This window comes from Megascapheus bottae, chromosome 23, assembly GCF_031878675.1.
Source record: "Megascapheus bottae isolate mThoBot1 chromosome 23, mThoBot2.hap1, whole genome shotgun sequence".
In the NCBI taxonomy this organism is placed as follows: domain Eukaryota; kingdom Metazoa; phylum Chordata; class Mammalia; order Rodentia; family Geomyidae; genus Megascapheus; species Megascapheus bottae.
This window is the reverse complement of record NC_143531.1, coordinates 23,814,003-23,832,901: the sequence shown is the minus strand read 5'-3', so window position 1 is coordinate 23,832,901 and position 18,899 is coordinate 23,814,003. Positions and strand designations below refer to the sequence as shown.

General features: G+C 38.7%; 1 protein-coding gene across 1 annotated transcript in view; it reads right to left on the bottom strand.

The window, feature by feature from the left end:
* Nr3c2 (nuclear receptor subfamily 3 group C member 2) overlaps positions 1–18,899 on the bottom strand; it is a 221,361-nt gene that overhangs the window by 77,447 nt on the left and 125,015 nt on the right. The window contains exon 3 of the mRNA XM_090356867.1: positions 17,220–17,359. Coding sequence (XP_090212993.1) covers positions 17,220–17,359 — 140 coding nt within the window. The remainder of the gene's footprint in view (positions 1–17,219; positions 17,360–18,899) is intronic.

The window sequence follows — 18,899 nt, the reverse complement described above, 5'->3', positions numbered from 1 at the left end:
AAAACCATGCCACAATCCTCTAATATGGAATAATTACAGTAACTTGATATACAAATTTACATGCGGGTCCACACGAATGTACACATGTGTGCATTCGTGTATGTGCAAATGAGCATATTCATGAGTATATTTGTGTGATGAGGTCACATAAAAAGAATGATGTCTGACATATAGTTAATAAGTAGTGTGAGGTGTTATTGTTTTGCCTGTCAGTGAAACAGAAGGAAAAAGTCATTGATAGTTTATAAGATTTTTTTTTAAATCTGTAAAGCACCATCATTCTACTATCTTGAAATTAAATGAAACCTCTCTGGAATTAGAATATTAGCTTGAGTAGTCATAAAACAACACACAAAATGGCATTTTCCCCCTGATACTTGTAATTTGGGGAAATGGGGGGCAGAGATTGGGAACAACTAAGATTCTCAATCAGTCATTGCTGATGAGACGGTTGTGAGTTATGCATGTTGATTTAAGGAATGAGCTTGAAGCTCATAAGCACCTGAAGGTCACCCTGACTATCCAGTGCAGCTAGAAAGATGACAGCAACTCTATGCTCTTACCAAAGAGGCAACAGTTCCTGAGATCTTCCAAAGATGAAAAATGTACCTTGTAATAAATATATACTGTGATTTATGAAAGATGGAAAGATGGGGGAATCTCAGTACACAATGTTTTCCATTTGCAAATGGCAACATATAGGAAATTATCAAAACAAAGAAGCAATATAACTCAAAACACAGATTATACTTTCTATACTTCTATTGTAATTTCTATTTAATTCTGATCCCTTTAGAGCTTGCTACTTGAAGAAACCTTTACAAGGAAGAAATAGAATGTGAACACTTGCTATTTGATTTTCTGATCAGTCTACTATGTATTGACCACGTACCGTGCACCTGCCAACTTTTTAGATGTAGCAAGATTACCCAAATATTTGCTAGCACTTCTGTTCTCAGAGGTTTGTGGAAAAGAATGAATGTGACCACCCCTCCGTACACAGAAGTGTGAGGTAGGCTGGAAGAGTAAGACGGTGAGGAAAGAGAATAGCCAACCAAGCTTCAAGGATACATAATAGGAACCAGATGCTCAAGAAATAGGATAGGAATTTAAAAAGGAACCAAAATTGAACAGGGATAGAAAAAGCATTCTGTTTTGAACCCCAACTTTCACCTTTATCCTGGGCTTGGATCCCATTGACACATCCTTTTATCAACAGAGCTGTGCAGCTAGCTGCCAATACTCCAATGTCCCACTACAAGTCTCTGCTGATTCTTCAGCCCCAGTCTTTGCTTTCCTGCTTAGAGCCCACAACCTGAAGACCTCTGAGGGGCCATCTGCTTGATCCTCATTACACACTACCAATTCTCCACCGAGGCCCTGGACAGACCCTGCACATACTCTGGGTTGCACAGGAATCTTCACAGTATTCTTCACAGTGCATCAGGTTGTCGTGAATGTTGGGCAGCTGATTAGTGGGGGAAGCTGAATTTAAGAACAAAGTCAGATTTTATTGAGCTCTGATAAGGTCATATTAAAAGAGGGCACAGGGAGATAGCACTGGAAAGATAGTCATGGGAAAAAGTCTGCTGAGGGACAGAGAATAAATACTGAATAGATCCAGGAAACAAGAAAGAGGAGGCAGAACTATTGAATGAAGAACTAATAAGCCCTGGAGACTGCTTTTACATGGAGAATGTAGGTGAAGGATAAATCACAAATGACTGCAAGGCTATAAGTCTAAATGAGTGCCTGAGATATGGTGGTATTAAGAAAAACTGTCAGTTCTGAAGGAAGCCTAGCAAATTCAACTTCCATCTTTTTATGTCATAAGCGTCTGACAAACATGTGTAGGCACAGAAAGATTCTATAGGCAAATGAACATCTGAATTTAAAGACGAAAGCTGGCCCTGGTGCCTTACTCTTGTACTCGGAGTTTACTCAGGAGGCTAAGATCTGAGGATTATGGTTCAAAGCCAGCCAAGGCAGTGCTACCAATCCATGAGACTCTTAAGTTAACCAGTAAAAAGACAGAACTGGAAGCAAGGCTCATGTGGTAAAATAGGTCAGTTCTGAGCAAAAAAAAAAAAAAAAAAGCAAGAGAATGAGGCCCTGAGTTCAAGCCAGAGTACCCGTAAACACAAAACATGGTATTTGGGACAGGATTTTAGCTCAGTGAGAGCACAAATTGTCTTACCCTGAGTTCAAATTCAAGCTCTAACACTGCAAATACGTGTGTGTGTGTAAAATGTAAACAATGATAATTCATATGATTCTCAAGAGAGCAAAAGAGATCCTGCATATGATATGGTCTGACTAAATAGAGTAAATCAACATATATTAGGGTTTTTTTTTCCCCTTGTAGTTCAGGAAAGTTATTTTCAGAAGAAAGTTCTACAGTTGGAACTCCGACCTTTTTTTTTTTTTTAAATTTTATTCAAGCAGCTTGGTTTTTTATGTTTTCTTTTGGGGAAGGGTTGGTAATGGTGTTTGATCTCAAGACTTTGCATTTGCCAAAAAAGGACTCTATCACTGCCTCCTACTTTTACCGGACACAAGGAATAACTCATGCAAGAGGAGGAACTTAGTTCCAGGAACTCAATCCTGAGGAATTAGGCCTTCAACAAAGGTGTCATGATAACATGTATCTCCAATATTCTCTGAGTGGAATACAGGCTATGGAGAGAGAGCTGATGGGCCATGGATTGTTTTTGTTCTACTCCCAGAGGCAGCCTCATCAGACTGAAATTCACTTTCTCTATCCTGGAAGCAATCCTAGATGACAGAAAATTCTAGAGAATTCCAGCACCAAATGTATGTGGTTCTCGGTGATGTGTGGCAAACAGGTTGAATTTTGACAGGGTTTTTCTGCTGAATGGTACCCTATCAAATGCTTTTTATTTGCCAGTCCTGGGGCTTGAACTCAGGGCCTGAGCACTGTCCTTGGGCTTTCTCAAGGCTAGTGCTCCACTACTTGAGCCACAGCACCACTTCTGGCTTTTTCTGTGTATGTGGTACGGGAGGAACTGAACCCAGGGGTTTATGTATGCTAGGCAGGCACTCTACCACGAGGCCACGCTCCTAGCCCCCAATCTATTCTTTTAAGGAGTTGAATGTCTGCACAGGCTGATCTGAGGCACCTGCTTTCCTCTGTATGACTCCCTAGATCACATTTGCCCTTTCACAAGGACACATGTCTTAGCTTTACAGAGAAATTACTTAACAGTAGACATTTTTTAGATGTCTATAACCTGTAACAGAATATACATATATATGTATTAATAAAAATTTAGAGAAAATATAAGCCTTTTTTCAGAGACATATTTCAATGGAAATAACTATATAGTAAAATATCCTTCAGGCATCTACTGCGGAACAGTTACTAAAAGCTTTATGCAGAAGAATGTTAAACACACCAAACTTTTAACTCAGAGCTTATTTAATACCAGGCATTATGTTCTGTGCTAGGCTCTTTGTTTAACTGAGATAGAATTTATTGTACAATTCAGGAAGTTTGGATGCACATTAAATCCACCAGGTTAAAAAACAGAATATTTTCATAACTATGGAATCTTCTACTAGGCATCCACTGTTCTTGTTCGTTATAATTTCAACTATGTTTTCTTAGAAGTTCACGTAAAGGAACACTTATAGGAAGTACTTCAGGATGTCTGACTTCTTTAATTCAACAAATTTTTAAAATTAATCCCTCCTGTGTCAGTAGTTAATTCTTGCTCACTATTGAATACTATTCCATTTTGTACATGGTCCATGATTTACAGCAAGATTGTATCCTAGCACACCCACCAAAAGGTGAATATACTTTAAGCATGAAATACACTTAACATAGAGCACATTATATGGCTCAGCCTAGTACTCGGAACACTTACGTTGGCCTTCATTGCACCTTTTCATAATCAAGTGTTGACTATCTCATAGAGCTTTATTGACTATATGTATCCACTTTCTGCTAAGATAGTTAAAATTAATCTCTTTTATAATCTCATCCCTCAACTGAGATCATTTTAGCTTTGTGTCCTTAAGTTTATCTTCATTTAGAATAAGTGTTACTCAACTATAAACAGTAATGAAAAATACTGAAATAATACCAGTATGCCAAATACATATATTATGTAGCATACAATTATAATACAGTACCATATAGTATATATGATGCAATATAATATATATCAAATATTGATCTTACAAAAAAAACAAATATTGATCTTACATATGTTGAATTATATATTATATATACTATAAAATAGTGTAGCATGTTATATATAATTTGACAGTATAAAGTATTTGTATATATAATATTGTATATTCTATGTAATTTTATATTATAACAGCATATTATATACATGTAATATTATAAAGAATATATACATGTACTATATATTATTGTATTACTGCATATAATAATTAGTATATACATACTACAAAATACACACTACATAATAGATATATCATTTATCACATATGTTATATAACATATCATATATTTCATATATGAATCATATAATAGCATGCATTATCTATATCATACATATATATGAGAATTATATATATGAGAATATGAGAATTATAACAATGGCCAAACCCAAATTTTGGTACAAATATTCTAGTTCAAAGAAGACTAGGAAATACTTTCATTCAAAAACACCATCACAACAAAATATCAATAACGTGTACACACTCCTGAAAAGAAAAGCAGGAAAACTGGAAGTGCTTTCCAAAATAATTCACATCATTTAGATACTCAGAACTTAAAACATTTCCATTTCCTTTAAGTTCACCTTACACTACAAATATAATTAAATTTCTCAGCAGCACTTAAGTCCATGAATGTTAAAAACCCAACTCTGACTCAAAAATTAAAAACAGCTGGAATTTATAAAGCAGAAGGATTTTCTACTTTGAGAAGAAGATTATCATGAAGTATGGCAAAATTTTATGAACTTATTAGTCCAACTAAATGAATTTACATTCTGCAGTGCTCCAATAATTTTATAAGTTTGGAGTACTGCCCAAAATGAAATGGGAATTTTTTATTGCTTTTTAAATTTTTTACAGAGAAGCTAGAAAGATTTACATCTAAAAATAAATTATAGATTAAAGTATGTGGCATAAAACAAATGGTAATAGGTAGATAGTAGCCTTGTGAGTTTTTTCTTAAGAAACAAGGTAAATTATTTCTGAATGGCATCCTCAAATTATTAATGTCATGCATTTAAATATTCAGATATCAAGATGATACCATGCTAAACACTGGTTCTGACAATTTACTCCATTGATAGAAAAGATCACCAAGAGAAATTTAGAAACCACTGGAGTCTAAATCTAAACCTTCAACATAATTTCTACTATTTAGAGCAAACTGTCAGAACAAACCATCAAAAATCTTCCTTTTTCCTGACCTCCCACTTCTGAGATGATTAATATTATTTCATACTTTTATGCACCACTAGAAATTCTATTTGCAAAAGTATTCCTCTTCAAAAAACCAGGAAATTCTGTAAAATCACAGATGAAAATGAAATTTGAATTAATCTTTGCTGCTTGTTTTCCAAAACCAAAACAATGTTTTTTTTTCCTCAGCTGAAATACAATTGGATGGATCCTATAAGTAGAAAAATGACTTGAACTCTTCAATGCTATCTGTAGGAATGCAAAAAATTGGGCCACAACAGCAACATAAAATGTCATTTTGCCTGACAAAGAAATGTATATCAGAAAATGGGAGAGTGACTTAAAAATAGTAATAGATATAAATTGTATCAAAAGACTATCATTAGATGTTGAATTGCAAGGCACTACAGGGACCCAATTCAAAAGATAAGAAGTTTCCTTTTTCTTCCATCGTTCAATTTTAAAATATTACATTCTCTAAGACTGGATACAAGGCAGCTATTTAACAACTACATGGCATTTACATGTGACTTCTGAAGAGATCAGGTATCTGAGCTTAAGGCTCATTCATGGATCCATTTGCCTGCAATCACTAGGTTCTGGGCTCTTTGTAGGAATGAAAGGCAGACTCACTGTTTTTTACATCGGTCCAGCAGGAAGAACATAGGCAAAGATGACATATTGTGGTAAAACCTGCCAGGGGCCAAGTTCAAGTGTCAAGAGCACAAGAGTCCAGCAATTTTCCCAAAAATTTCCATCTCTACACCAACCACTGACAGACACTACAGGATGATAAGCTGGGACAAAGAAAGGCCACATGGGAATCCAGCAACAGGGATGGGGATGGCATAGGAATGGTTCTGACCTCTGAGAAAGGTGGACTTCTTCTAGAAAACCCTACAGACAGAGGCTGTGCTGGAAAGAGGGGAGGGGCAGCTCTCAACTCTTCCTGCTTCATATCCAGGAGTTAGGCTTTCCAACACACATTTCTAATCACCCTAATTATTAGTACTAAAGCCTGGGAACAAAAGGCTTATATCTGCCTATCTTGGCTGCTAGGAACCTATGTGGACCAGATCTTCTCAGTAACCCACTTGTGAGTAACTGAGTCAATCCATCTCTTCATTTTCCTGCAGGTTGACCAGTTGCCTCTTGTCTAGGTGGTAGAGATAAATATGTAATGAGTAGAATTTCCTTTGTGCCTGGGAAGGCAAGGCCTGATGACTGAACTGATGAATGAAAAATCCTACCCTCTATGTTATCTAGACACCATTTTTTTTTTGGCCAGTCCTGGGCCTGAGCTTAGGGCCTGAGCACTGTCCTTGGACTTTCTCAAGGCTAGAGCTCTACCACCTGATCCTCAGTACCACTTCTGGCTTTTTTTCTATGTATTTGGTACCCAGGAATCGAACCCAGGTCTTTGTGCATGCAAGGCAAACACTCTACCACTAGGCCAAACTCCCAGTACCATAAAATACATTTATCAAACCAGCATAAGATAAAGTGTTGTCTGCTGGGGTGGAGTAGGGGCTAGAACCAAGGCCTTCTAATATGCTACTGGTGATCATGTGAATCACTGGTTCCCTTTTTAAAGTTGAATTCCTCACTGGCTCCAATCACCTTGGTAGGGGAACTCAGTCAGTGTTATACTCGTACAGATGTGTACAAATGCCCAGTGTCCTCTGAGAACCATTGTTGGTTCACTAGAAAGTACTCCCCAGAGGAGCAATCTGCCACAAATATACTTACATAGCTCTTGTTGGCCTTGAATTTCCTAGACAAGAACAACAAACCTAATAACATAAACTAACTCTCATATAATTCTCTGCATTGCCTAAAGGGAGACATTGTTTTGACTTCCTCATTCGGTGTTTCTCAAGCTTTAGAAAAGATATTTTCTTGTACAAGCTATGGAATAGACAGACTACTTATTAAAAAAACTGCCTATCCAACTCAGATTTATCACCAAATCAACAGTCTTTTATCGTGAGAAGTTTAAAAGTCAATTATAAAGTAAAGAGAAATAGTTCTCAGGAACAATAAGCTGAGGTATGTGAGTGAAGTGCTGATAAAGTTCAGATATTTAATTTTCCATATTAAATAACATGACAAAATGTCAAGTCAAAAATCATGCCTGCCAATAGGCACACCTGGTGGTCTCTAATCCTAGCTACTCAAAAGCTAAGATCTGGGGGACCACAGTTTGAAGCCACCTGGGGAAGACACCATCCCCAAAATAACCAGCAACAAGCTGGGGTGAAGGTATGGCTCCTGTAGTAGGTTACCAGCCTAGCAAGCAAGCGGAACCAGCTCAAGACCCTGAGTTCAAATCTTGATGAGAAGGTTTCAGTATTAGGTGATAAGTTTCCTTCATACATCCAGACTATTTTTTTTTCATTTAAGTAAAATAAATAGCTCTGACATGATAGTCATGTATGTATTTTTAGGGAATATGTTTCCATGAAAAATAAGACCTTGAAGTTAGGTTTCATTGGTTTCTACACACTCTTAACCTGCAGTGACTCAAGTCTCACTCAAGTCACATAACTGCAAGTATTGGCCAGTGTAACACACACACACACACACACACACAGAATCTGTTATCCTACATCAGCTTGTGGGAGCATTCTATGTGGCTCTTCCCACATGCAAGCCCACTGGGTCTAAGCTCAGCCATGCCAGGATGCTTATGAACTATAAGCTTGTAGAGTATGCTTATGAACTATAGTTTTTTGAGTATGCTGAGACTAGAGCTTGAACTCAGGGTTCTCTTACTGCTGTTGGCTTTTACTCAGGGCTGGCACTCAACCACTTGTGCTGTACTTCCATTGCCAGCTTTTCAGTGGGAAAGAGTTTGTATCCAAACTCTCCTGTCTTATTTCACTTGTGTCATATGTCACTGGGTCCTTATCCCTGACTATAAAATTAAAATCAGGTGATACTGAGCTCATCACAGTGTTTGAGTGATTTGAGATGATGTATGCTAAGTACTGTTCACATGAAAGCCATTAAGGAAATGACAGTTATGCTCAGCGTTCTTAGCATTTGTCAGACTGGACACAGAGCCCATAATATGTGCAAAGAGCTCTAAGCATTTCCTTGACGGAATGGTACATAAAATGTCCAAGGAACAATGATTTTGTGTGACAGACTTGATCACCACCTGGCCTCTGCCTTTCCCCTCTACTAAATATAATGTGTATGTGAAACCAGTAAGGGCAGCTTTGAACCCTGGTGAGGGAAAAGAAATGAAATTGTATGTAGGCCTAGTGCAAGCAGCTTTCCAATTGTCCAAATGGCTCCGTTTTATTATCAAATAGGGTGATGAATGACAATGAAAGCTGTGATATTATTTTGTAGACAAGAGTCGCTGTGTGAGACTAGGTGTGGGCACAGCTCAAAAGTCCTAAACTGTAATTTTTCTAAAAAGAGTAATTTCAACTCAAACTTGAAACAAAATTTTACCAAAATTCTACTCGTACAGGCCTAAGATGACAGTGAATGCAGTACTTAGGTCTAAAGATATTAGGCAGTTCCTATCCCTTCAAAACGAAGGGTGGCTGAGTATTAGTTATACTACAATCCTGGATCCTCAGAAGGTCGAGATCTGGAAGATCACAGTTCAAAGTCAGTCTGGGAAGGAAAGTCCTAGAGACGCCATCACCACAATAACTAGCAAAAACATGCAGAATTAGAAGTGTGGCTCGGTGGTAGGGAACCCGTCAAACAAGAAAGGTAAACACTCGCTAGGCCTTGCTGACAAAACCAGTACCAACAAAACAATAAAACCAACACACTTCTCTCTGTGTTACTTGTCTTTATTGATATTTTCCCCCAAAGCATCATCAACAACAACAAAGTCCAAATCATCTAAATGGACACAACACTAAAAAAGTCTATACATGCTAACTAATGTTTCAACTTAACTTGTAAATATATTTCAGTGACTATGAAAGATTAATCAAAGCAAGTTAAGTATTTAAAAATAATGAAAATACCACATCCACAGATATTTGAAATCACATTCTTGAATCTTCAAAGAAATCCTATATAGATGAATTGAAGGGGTTTTTAATTAAAAAAATTAATTTAAAATAACTTGCAGAAACATTAAAAAAGCACTTAATAATGCTATATTGCTGCATCTTTTAATCTACTCTTCTTTTAAGAATCATTGTTTTATTAGTGTCTTTTTATTACAATCCCTTCATAATTAGAATTCTAATCATAGTGGATAAAGAAAAAAGGCATCATTAATACTTATACAATATCTTTCAATAAAGAGAAAGTAAATTCTATACCTTTTTTTACATAAATGAAGAAGCATAATCATTTTATTTTTCTGATGGGTTTTTCAGTATAGGAAATAAAATACACTTGCTTCTCAACTAATTTTTCAAATGCAATAATTTGCTAGTTTGTTTTACAGAGAATATGTTCACTGCTCGGTTGAAGTTAATTTGTCCTATTAAAAGCATTTCTTTTTTGTTCACATCTCTTCCCTATGGGGTCCCTGCTATAAATTACAACTCAGTCTGATAAAGAAAATAGTTACCAGCCTTTGAACACCCCAATTTTCTGCCTAGTGAACTGCATCCAGTAGTGAGAAATTGTGTAAAGGAAAAAAAAAATCTTTCCTGATCCAATGTGATTTTGACATGAATTTGTAACTTACTGAATGGAAGTAGCTTGCTTTCATTCCGAAGGGTGAATAGAAGTGTGCTGGTTTACAAGGAATTGTCCCAATACATAAGATTATTAAATAAATACTCACACTGCTAAAAATCAAGCCAAGTGTGGCATCTGAGATCCTTGTACCTTTTAGTTGATGGGAATGGACTACAGCATGCCTGGTATGGTAGGAACACCGTAGATCTCTTTCTTCCCATCTACTGTGAGCACTTCATCTCCAGTGGTACCAGGATGATATCTCCCTATTCTCTTTACAGTCTCAGCACTGACTTTCGGCTTAATCGTCTATGTTCTGGACCTGGCTTTTATGTTGGGATAAGATTGGGCCAGAGCCATGTATGCAGATCTCTTACTTAAACATGTTGGTTAAATTGGATAAAGTTGGCTATTTTAGAGTTTCAAGATGAAACAAATATATACTGAATTTTAAATATTGCCAATGAGAGCAACTCAAATAAAAAAATAATACAAATCAGGTATATCCTGAATTATGATGAACTTAAAAGACAAACAAAATAGGATTTAAAACAATCTCCTGTCATTGAACGGTGACATTCTCTAACAACTGCAACTATTAGGGATTTTCATTTCCGATGGAGAGAAGTGCTCATGCGCTCCTCTTCCCCATTCATTTCTCACTTCTGCTAAGGAATTATCCACCTATGAAAGATATTTGCATGTTAGAAACCAACCCACTGAGGCACAGGAGACATCAATTCGTGGGCTGTTTGAGGTCACCCTGTGGTGAGGAAGTGGCAAGAGCTGGGATTTGAACCCCATAAAATCCAGATATTCTGCATGCAAATAACACATAAGCTAGACTGCCTCTCAGAATTATCTCGAAAGCCAACTACTTTTACCCATCAAAAAAGTAGAGCAACACCTCTTGGCTTAAGAATACTTGGGAAGAGCACATTATAATTTAATAGTTATCTTGCTATGTACTCTAAATAATTAATTCTAAGCCATTCCAAGTTGAAACTGTAATTTGAATTTCTGTTGCTTAATGGGGAAAAAATTGGGTGATCTCTATTTTTTCCCTCAGAAATGAACTTCATATTTAAAGAAAAAAATTACTCTATCTTGAAGTACCTCTTTACCATTCTGATATTCATCTAAAGCTGTATTTAAAAATTATAGCTTCCTGTATTTCATTTCCTATGTGTGATAAAAACGAGATGTAGCCTGTCAGGCTCAGGGCATCATCAGGAGAATGACCTTTCCTGGAACAAAGCTGAATGCTACTGAATTTTTGGGTCTTTGACATCTGCATCAAGTTTGGCAACTGGGAAATATATGCAAGAGTTGTTGCCAGAATGTGTCCTAGTATTGAGGTTAACTCCAGCCGTGAATGTGGTGAGCTGGTATTCTACAGTATGACCACAACCTAAGAAGAAAAGCTGCTGAACAGAGCCCAGAAGGGGAGAAGGATAAGAAGGGGTTGTGCTGAGAGGTGTGGAGGGGGGAGGCAGACACAAGAAGGTGCAGAGAACAGGACAATGGAGTGTGAAGATACCTTCTTGAATGTGTCTAAGTTTGGGAAATGCCTGGTCCAGCCAGAGCAAGCCCAGACTTAATTCATAAACTCCAAGGTTGAAGGTTGGGTGGGCTGTAGCTCAGTGGCAGTGCAACCTGCTCAGTGAGTGTGAGGCTATAATAGGTTCAGTACCAGCACCACCAATGGACACAATAGACTGTCACACAAAAGAAATAAAAACATGAAGCCCTGGAGCCTATTGAATGAAAGCTCAAGAAATTAAAGCAGTTCTCAACACCTTTCTTCAACACAAAGCAAAATGTTCTATTATTGGCATGGGAATCTCAGGTTACAAGTCAAATGAGAAGAGCAGGCATAGTAAAGCCTAAGTAGCTCATGAAAATATTTCTGAACAATTCCTTGATACTCCCCTAACCCAACCTACCCAAGCTTCTCAGGAGGCTGAAATCCCTAGAATCATTCTCAGTTCAGGGCTAAAATGGCAGGGCTTGAGCTTCTAGATTGATCACTGCTGGTTTTTAAGACTATGGTGGGTTAGATGACACCACTGTCTTTGGGTTAGCTTCTAGAAAGTTCTGAGCCAGCCTTTACAAAGACTATGGGGCAAACATTTTCTTTCTTTTTTTTCATATATTTTTTATTATAATTAATAGAAGGGTTACATGATATTTGCCAGATAGAAGGTGCATTAATTCACATAACATTCTCTTTTGTACCTCCCATTTCTAGCTCTATATTTTTCTGTCTTCTCCTCTGTCCTTGCTCCTCTTTTTGTGTTGTTTTTGTTTTATTGCTTGAAATTGTATTTGAAACTTATGGAAATCTGTGAGCTGCTTGGAAGTTACTCAGATACACGATAGGTCGTAAACAAACACATAACCATAGGGAATAACTTTGAAAATTACTTTCTGTGCTCCCAGATTTCTACTTTTCAAATTTACCACCTGAAGTGCACCTTGATTTACAAATTGTAAACTACAAGAAGCGCTCTTTGAATAACACTAATTTACTCTGGCTCACACATCCCTATGTCAAGTCATTTCTAATAAATTTCTCTGAAGTATATTCTACTACAAAGAAACCAATAAATGGTATGGCAAGAGGAAGCAGGGAGAACGCTACAGATTAGCTCTCAAACTCCCACCAAATCCCGCCAGAGTGGCTGGGACAGGCTGGGGAGGGCCTCTCCACTGTGCTGCAAATCAAATCCCCTGCATAGCATACTTGGTTTGGGAGTCTGGACCTGGTTAAAAACCAAAGCAGAATGATGAATAAAGAAATGAAAACATGGATTAAAAATTTTCCAGATTCAACTATGGCTGAAATTTGGCAAAGCCCTGAGTCATCAGATATCAAATAACCAAACCTTTTCTGTTATAACTCAGAGGATGAATAAGAGGAAAATTATCCATATGCCTGCCATGCACACACTCTACATCCTATGTTCATGTTCTCTGTGGTCCTGTTCTTGGCTACCTTCTTGCTGTGTTCTTTCAGTATGTATGTCTGGGGCAATTACTTTTTCATTCATAGCTGGTTAAGTCCCAGATCTGTATGTTTGGTTGATCATAAGGCTTGAAATCAGGGCCTGGGCACTGTCCCTTAGCGCTCTACCACTTTGAGCCACAGCTCTACTTCTGGATTTCTGGTGGTTAATTGGAGGTGAGAATCTCCTGGACTCTCCTGCCTGGGCTGGCTTTGAACCAAGAGAACAGGTCCCACTCCCAGTCAGCTTATCTGCCCTCATTTTAAAACCTCACCCCTTGAATTTTCCCAGTGGTGCCCCATTCTATCCTCACCACCTCTCAGCACTGCCAAGTCCAATCTTATAGATTCAGTTTGGGGGGGGTCAACGCTTAAAGAACTCATTCTTCACCTTCCAGAGTGGCCTAGATGTCATGGCCACTGTGTGTTCCCATAGCAACTGATTGAAGGGATATCAAAAATCCAGCAGACATTTGCCATGCGTTTACTCAAGGAAGAAAAGTGTTCTTTAAAAAATTGTGGAAAAAAACCATAGATATGAGCATCTGGGCAGATATTCATTTAAGCTCTTATAGTAAATCATTAGAAAGGATCAGGCTACCTTACTTTTAACTTTGGGAGAAGGACAATCTTTCTAATGTTTCATGAGAAAACTGCTTCCGAGGTAGGGGGCACTGGAAGGCACTGCTGTGGTGGCCAGCATTTCGAGGTGACGATGGACTTGAAGACTGTCAGGCCTGGTACACGGGGTCTGGGACCACTAGAGCCCCGAGTTTGCATTACTAACTGGAGACCTCCCGTAAAAGACATTGTTATTTCCTTGCTCTGTTGATGCCTTCATTTGATTCACTAGCTATAGTTGAGTCAGTACAGAATCTCCAGTCCAATCTACCTGTTTCCAGGATATTGCTGTCTCTCTCTTGCCCATCCTGCATCCCACACCCATCGTCTTCCCTCTTGTTCGAGAGCTGGTGCTCACTGTATACACAGGAACAACATGGGTTCAAGACATGGCAAGACTCTTTGCTTTGGATATGTTCCTTCAAAGAATATGAAAACTATTTACCCACAGGGCAACCAGTAAAACTGCTGGTCTTGTGCCATGGATGAGTTACATGTTCGAGGGCATGGTTTTACTAAAATATTGCATATCTGAAAACCTGAGCATAATCTGAAGTGATATATACATCGATATGCATATAATTTATATAAATTTATAATTTTATACATATGTACATATATATAATCAATATAAATTATGCACGAATTGATAAACATATACAGCCTTAGTTATTTTTTGGATACTCTCATGTTTTTCACCCTTGGATATCAATCTTCCCACATATACCTCCAACTAGGTGAAATTATAAGCAGGAGACGCTACAGGTGGCTTATTTCAGATAGTGGTGTCACGAACCATTTTCCCCTGGACTGGCTTTGGACTGTGATCCTCCCAGTCTCCGCCTCTTGCACAGCTGGGATTCTAGACATGCATCAACACGCCTGGCTTTCCAATGATATCCTTAAAAGCAATCGCATTTCAAGAACTGCACTCCTAATTATCCTGCTGCTCCGGAAATGTCTGAGTACGGAAACGGACATGATGAGATGTAGCTGACCTACCAAGCTGGAGTCCCTTCAGTCTAACCCATCTGCTCACAGTAATACAAATCCAGTTGATTTTACATGATAATTAACTCTCTACCTCTTTTACAACCTCATAACTATCCAGTGATTTGTGGTAGATGTGTCTTTCAGGCACTGCTTTACACTGGATTTCTAAGAAGGAAATTAGGTTATAAAATAGTATTCTGAGCCTAGGCAGCTCTGCTCACTGAGAGATCACCATGTGAAACACACCCGGGAGATGAAGCAACCACATTTAACAGTTGGGATAAGACAGAGTGAGTGAGAAGTGACAGATTCCATGTCACAAGGCTTGCATAAATTGTCAAGGTGGTTTTCCATCAATATACCGATCTTGGGGAAATGCTTCATCACTCTGATGCCACAGAGGCATATTCCTGGGCCCATCCAAATGTTTATTTGGTGGTGATAATATCTGAGGTCTTGCGAGATCTCAGAGGAGAGACCCTGTGTTGCAGAGGTGGCAGAGGGGTTACAAGTCTAGCTGGTAGCTCTCGATACTGTGCTAGACATGCTGGAGGAGGAGGAGGAGGAGGAGGAGGAGGAGGAGGAGGAGGAGGAGGAGGAGGAGGAGGAGGCAGCGGCGGCTTCTCATGAGGGACTGTCAGCAGTCCAATTGGCATGGGAATGGCTATCATGGGCTTTCCATTCCTTTGAGAAGTGATCTAGAATGATCTGCCTTCTGAAAGGGTCAGCTCTAGAGATAGTCCACCTGTAGCAGGAAACATGGAAATCTAATGAAGAAAACCGTGTGAGGAGCCCACAGGGTGATGTGCCCAGAGGTGACAGAGGACTAGGGTACTTCTTCTCAGGGGGTAGCAATGAGCCAATGTTCTAATGATACATTAAAGTTTATGAATGCACCTGCACTGTACTTCCATGTAACTTTCCCCAGCTATGTGAAGAAAGGCAAGACTAATTTATATTTATTTACAAAGAAACAGTTCAGCTCAGTGACCTACCTCAACCTCATACCTAGTGAGTGCTGTCAGGAAATGAAATTGGCTTCAGAAAGATTCTAAAGCCAGAACAACTTCCACCACCAGGGAGAAACTCAATTTAAAATATTGTATGCTTATTCCTTTTATTTTTTTTAAGGCAAAAAGGTCCCAAAACCTTCAAGGCAAATAAGTGATTCCATGTACAAGATGCTAGAATATGGCTGTGAACTGACATTATTGGCAGATGAAGTAGTCTGTTTCTATATTAAATGTTTAAGAAGAAAAGAAATATACATATACATCCATTAAACAAAACACAAATAACATATACTTAAAAAACTAATGTATAGTTTCCAAAAAGTCACCACTGGGCAAGTACAGCATGATTCAGAATGACCGACCTGGGAAAACCTGAGATGGCTCAGGCCACTGGGCTAGCCAACCTGTGTGTTCTTTAGCAATGTCTCCTTGTCTAGGTGTTGTGAGCTCTTTAAGCATTCACTAACTTTCCTCATCTCAGCAGCCTCCACCCTTACTGCTGGAAATTCCCTGCTCTTATAATTTAAGAAGGAGCTTAAAGATAACAATGGATCAAAAAATAAACTCAGCAAATTTAACATGGGTTATACACTTAGCCACACAAGGCTCACAACATGCATACACACGGATGTCAAATGGTGTCTCCTTAAGGCTTCAGTTGTTTCCACTTTTATGACCCAATGCACATGAAAAGACTGAGAGAGAAGGTAGGATTTTCCTGATCTACCTGCCCTTTTACAACTGGCTTACATAATAATTCCACTAAGCAAAAACTCTCCAAGTTCAATTAACCACCTGGCTTATGTCTGATATTAATCAATTACTCACAAGCAAAGGAGGTAGGAGAAGGCAAAAAGTGTAGTTAAATACCATTAAGAAATGCAATTACTTGGACAAAGATAAAGCCTAAATATACATAGTAAACCTCAGAATTTCCATTGCATGTACTTGTTGAGAAACAATTTACATAAGGCCAGGCGTCCAAATAGTTGGTAGATAAAATGATCAAACACAACTTAATCATACACTAGATCCTAATACAGTAACACTGCTCTAGTTAGCACATATACAAAGATAGAGACAATGACAAGAAAAAGCCAGAGATGATGTGTGCTGGGCATGTGTATACTAAAAAACACTATTTTAGAACACGCAAATTAAAATTATAATGGCACTGTTGTTTATTCTAAGTCTCACTGAAAAGATTTAAAAAAAAAGTTAACTGAGACAAAACAAGAAAAACAACGGAAACTTTTTCTTCTGTCATTTCAAACTGTGCCCATTAAATATGACTCAGTGGAAAAATATACAGGTAGTTGGGGGGGATTGCAGATAAAGCATTATTACTATTCATTTCTAAGAGATTACTAACACACACACACACACACACACACACACACACACACACACACACTTTCGAGGCATTTCCAAAAATGTTATTGCATTCAATGCGTAAGCAGAGGCCGGAGAGGAGGAAATAAAGCAGCACCCACATGAGCATTTACCTTCCACGGCCCTTTTGAAGAAGACCTTGCAGCTGCCGCAGGTCACCACCCCGTAGTGGCATCCCGATGCCTCATCCCCACACACCAGACAGATTTTGGAAGGTCTCGAGGATCCAGTGGAAACACTTCGTAAAGTAGAGCTGGTGGGAGAAATGAAGATTCGCATAACTACGCAGTACTGCTGTCCAGCTGAGTTCAAAAATCAACCCCGAGTCCATGACCCACAGATGCATTTGGTATGGGGTCGTCATGCTGTATGGCTTGGGAAAGGAAGGTAAAGCCTCAGGTTTGTACATGAGTGATCCCAAGGAGAGCCAGGTGGCAGAGCTGGGGGATGAGAAAGAAGATCACATGCTAACATGGAGTCTGACTGCTGCATCGGCTTCCAAGAAAATGGACAAAACCTGAAGATAACACCACCATCAGAACACCCTGCGGGCAGCTGGAGCATGGCAGTGCCAGTACAGTGCTTTATGGACCACTCTCCACTCACATGCAGATTAAAGACAGCAGTAGTGCCACTTCTGTTTTTTTTATCTGTTATTCTTTAATCCCCTCCCTCCAAAACAAGTCACTAACTTACAAGAATGCTTTCCTGCCTTGACTGTCAGCAATCTTACCCTTCCAAGCGCCTGTTTCTCCATTGTTACCTTACATACAGTTTCTATGTTTAAAATACTTCAGTTTACCTACTCATTTGAAAGGCAGCTATGGAAAACGTACACTGAAAGTTTGCAGTCACTATCACAGGTTTCTTTTAAGGTAAGAAACTGAAGGGCTCTGGGAATCTTATTTTTTTGGTGGGGGGGCACAAATAAGTTTCTAAACAGCCATCTGTTTTCACCCTCCTTTAGAAAAATCTCCCCCTGCTATTTCATACATCATGGTGTTAGCTAGTGTCATATTCCACATACTGTGCTGTCATTCTCACAAGGAATCACACACAGTTCAGTGACAGTATGAACCCAGCAGGCAAAGCAGCAGCTCCAGGCCAAGTTGATGGCCAGGTGCCTTTATCTACCATTTCCCAAAGGTTTTGTATAAGGCACCAAGGAAATGCATACTTAAAAGTTTTGTCCCTGCCCCAAAGTTCCTGGGGACACAAAAGCTCTGGGAATTTGCTATGGTGCATGAGTGGTACGCTCTGATTCAGTCTTCATCATAGAATGGGCAGGGTTATAGGGGTCAGAAAACACTTGCTCCAATGCAGCAGGTAGGGCAAGAAAAAGGCAGAAGGGGGGAAAAAGTGAGGTGGACATGTTCAGCAAACTTCAGAAGAGCAGACTCCATTCTTCATTAGTGCTTCCATCTTGGGGTGGACAAAAAGACGCAAGGGAACCAGAGCCCGGGGCCAAAGTGATGATGTCACAGACATAGTTTCTGTTTTCATATTTAGCTGAAACATGGTAGCATCATATTTATATATCATATATACATATGCCTATATCTACACATAGGCACGGGTATAAAACATTATATAATTACATTTACATATATCATATATATATAATACACTGGCACACACATGTATATAAACATGTAAGGTACACACATGATAATGTTTAAAACAAACTGGTTTAACGGTTGAGCTACCCTCTCACCAAGCAATTGAGTGGCTCGGGGCACTGTGCCGTGACTGCTGCTTCCTAGAAACTGACTTCTTAAATCAAGGCTGAAACA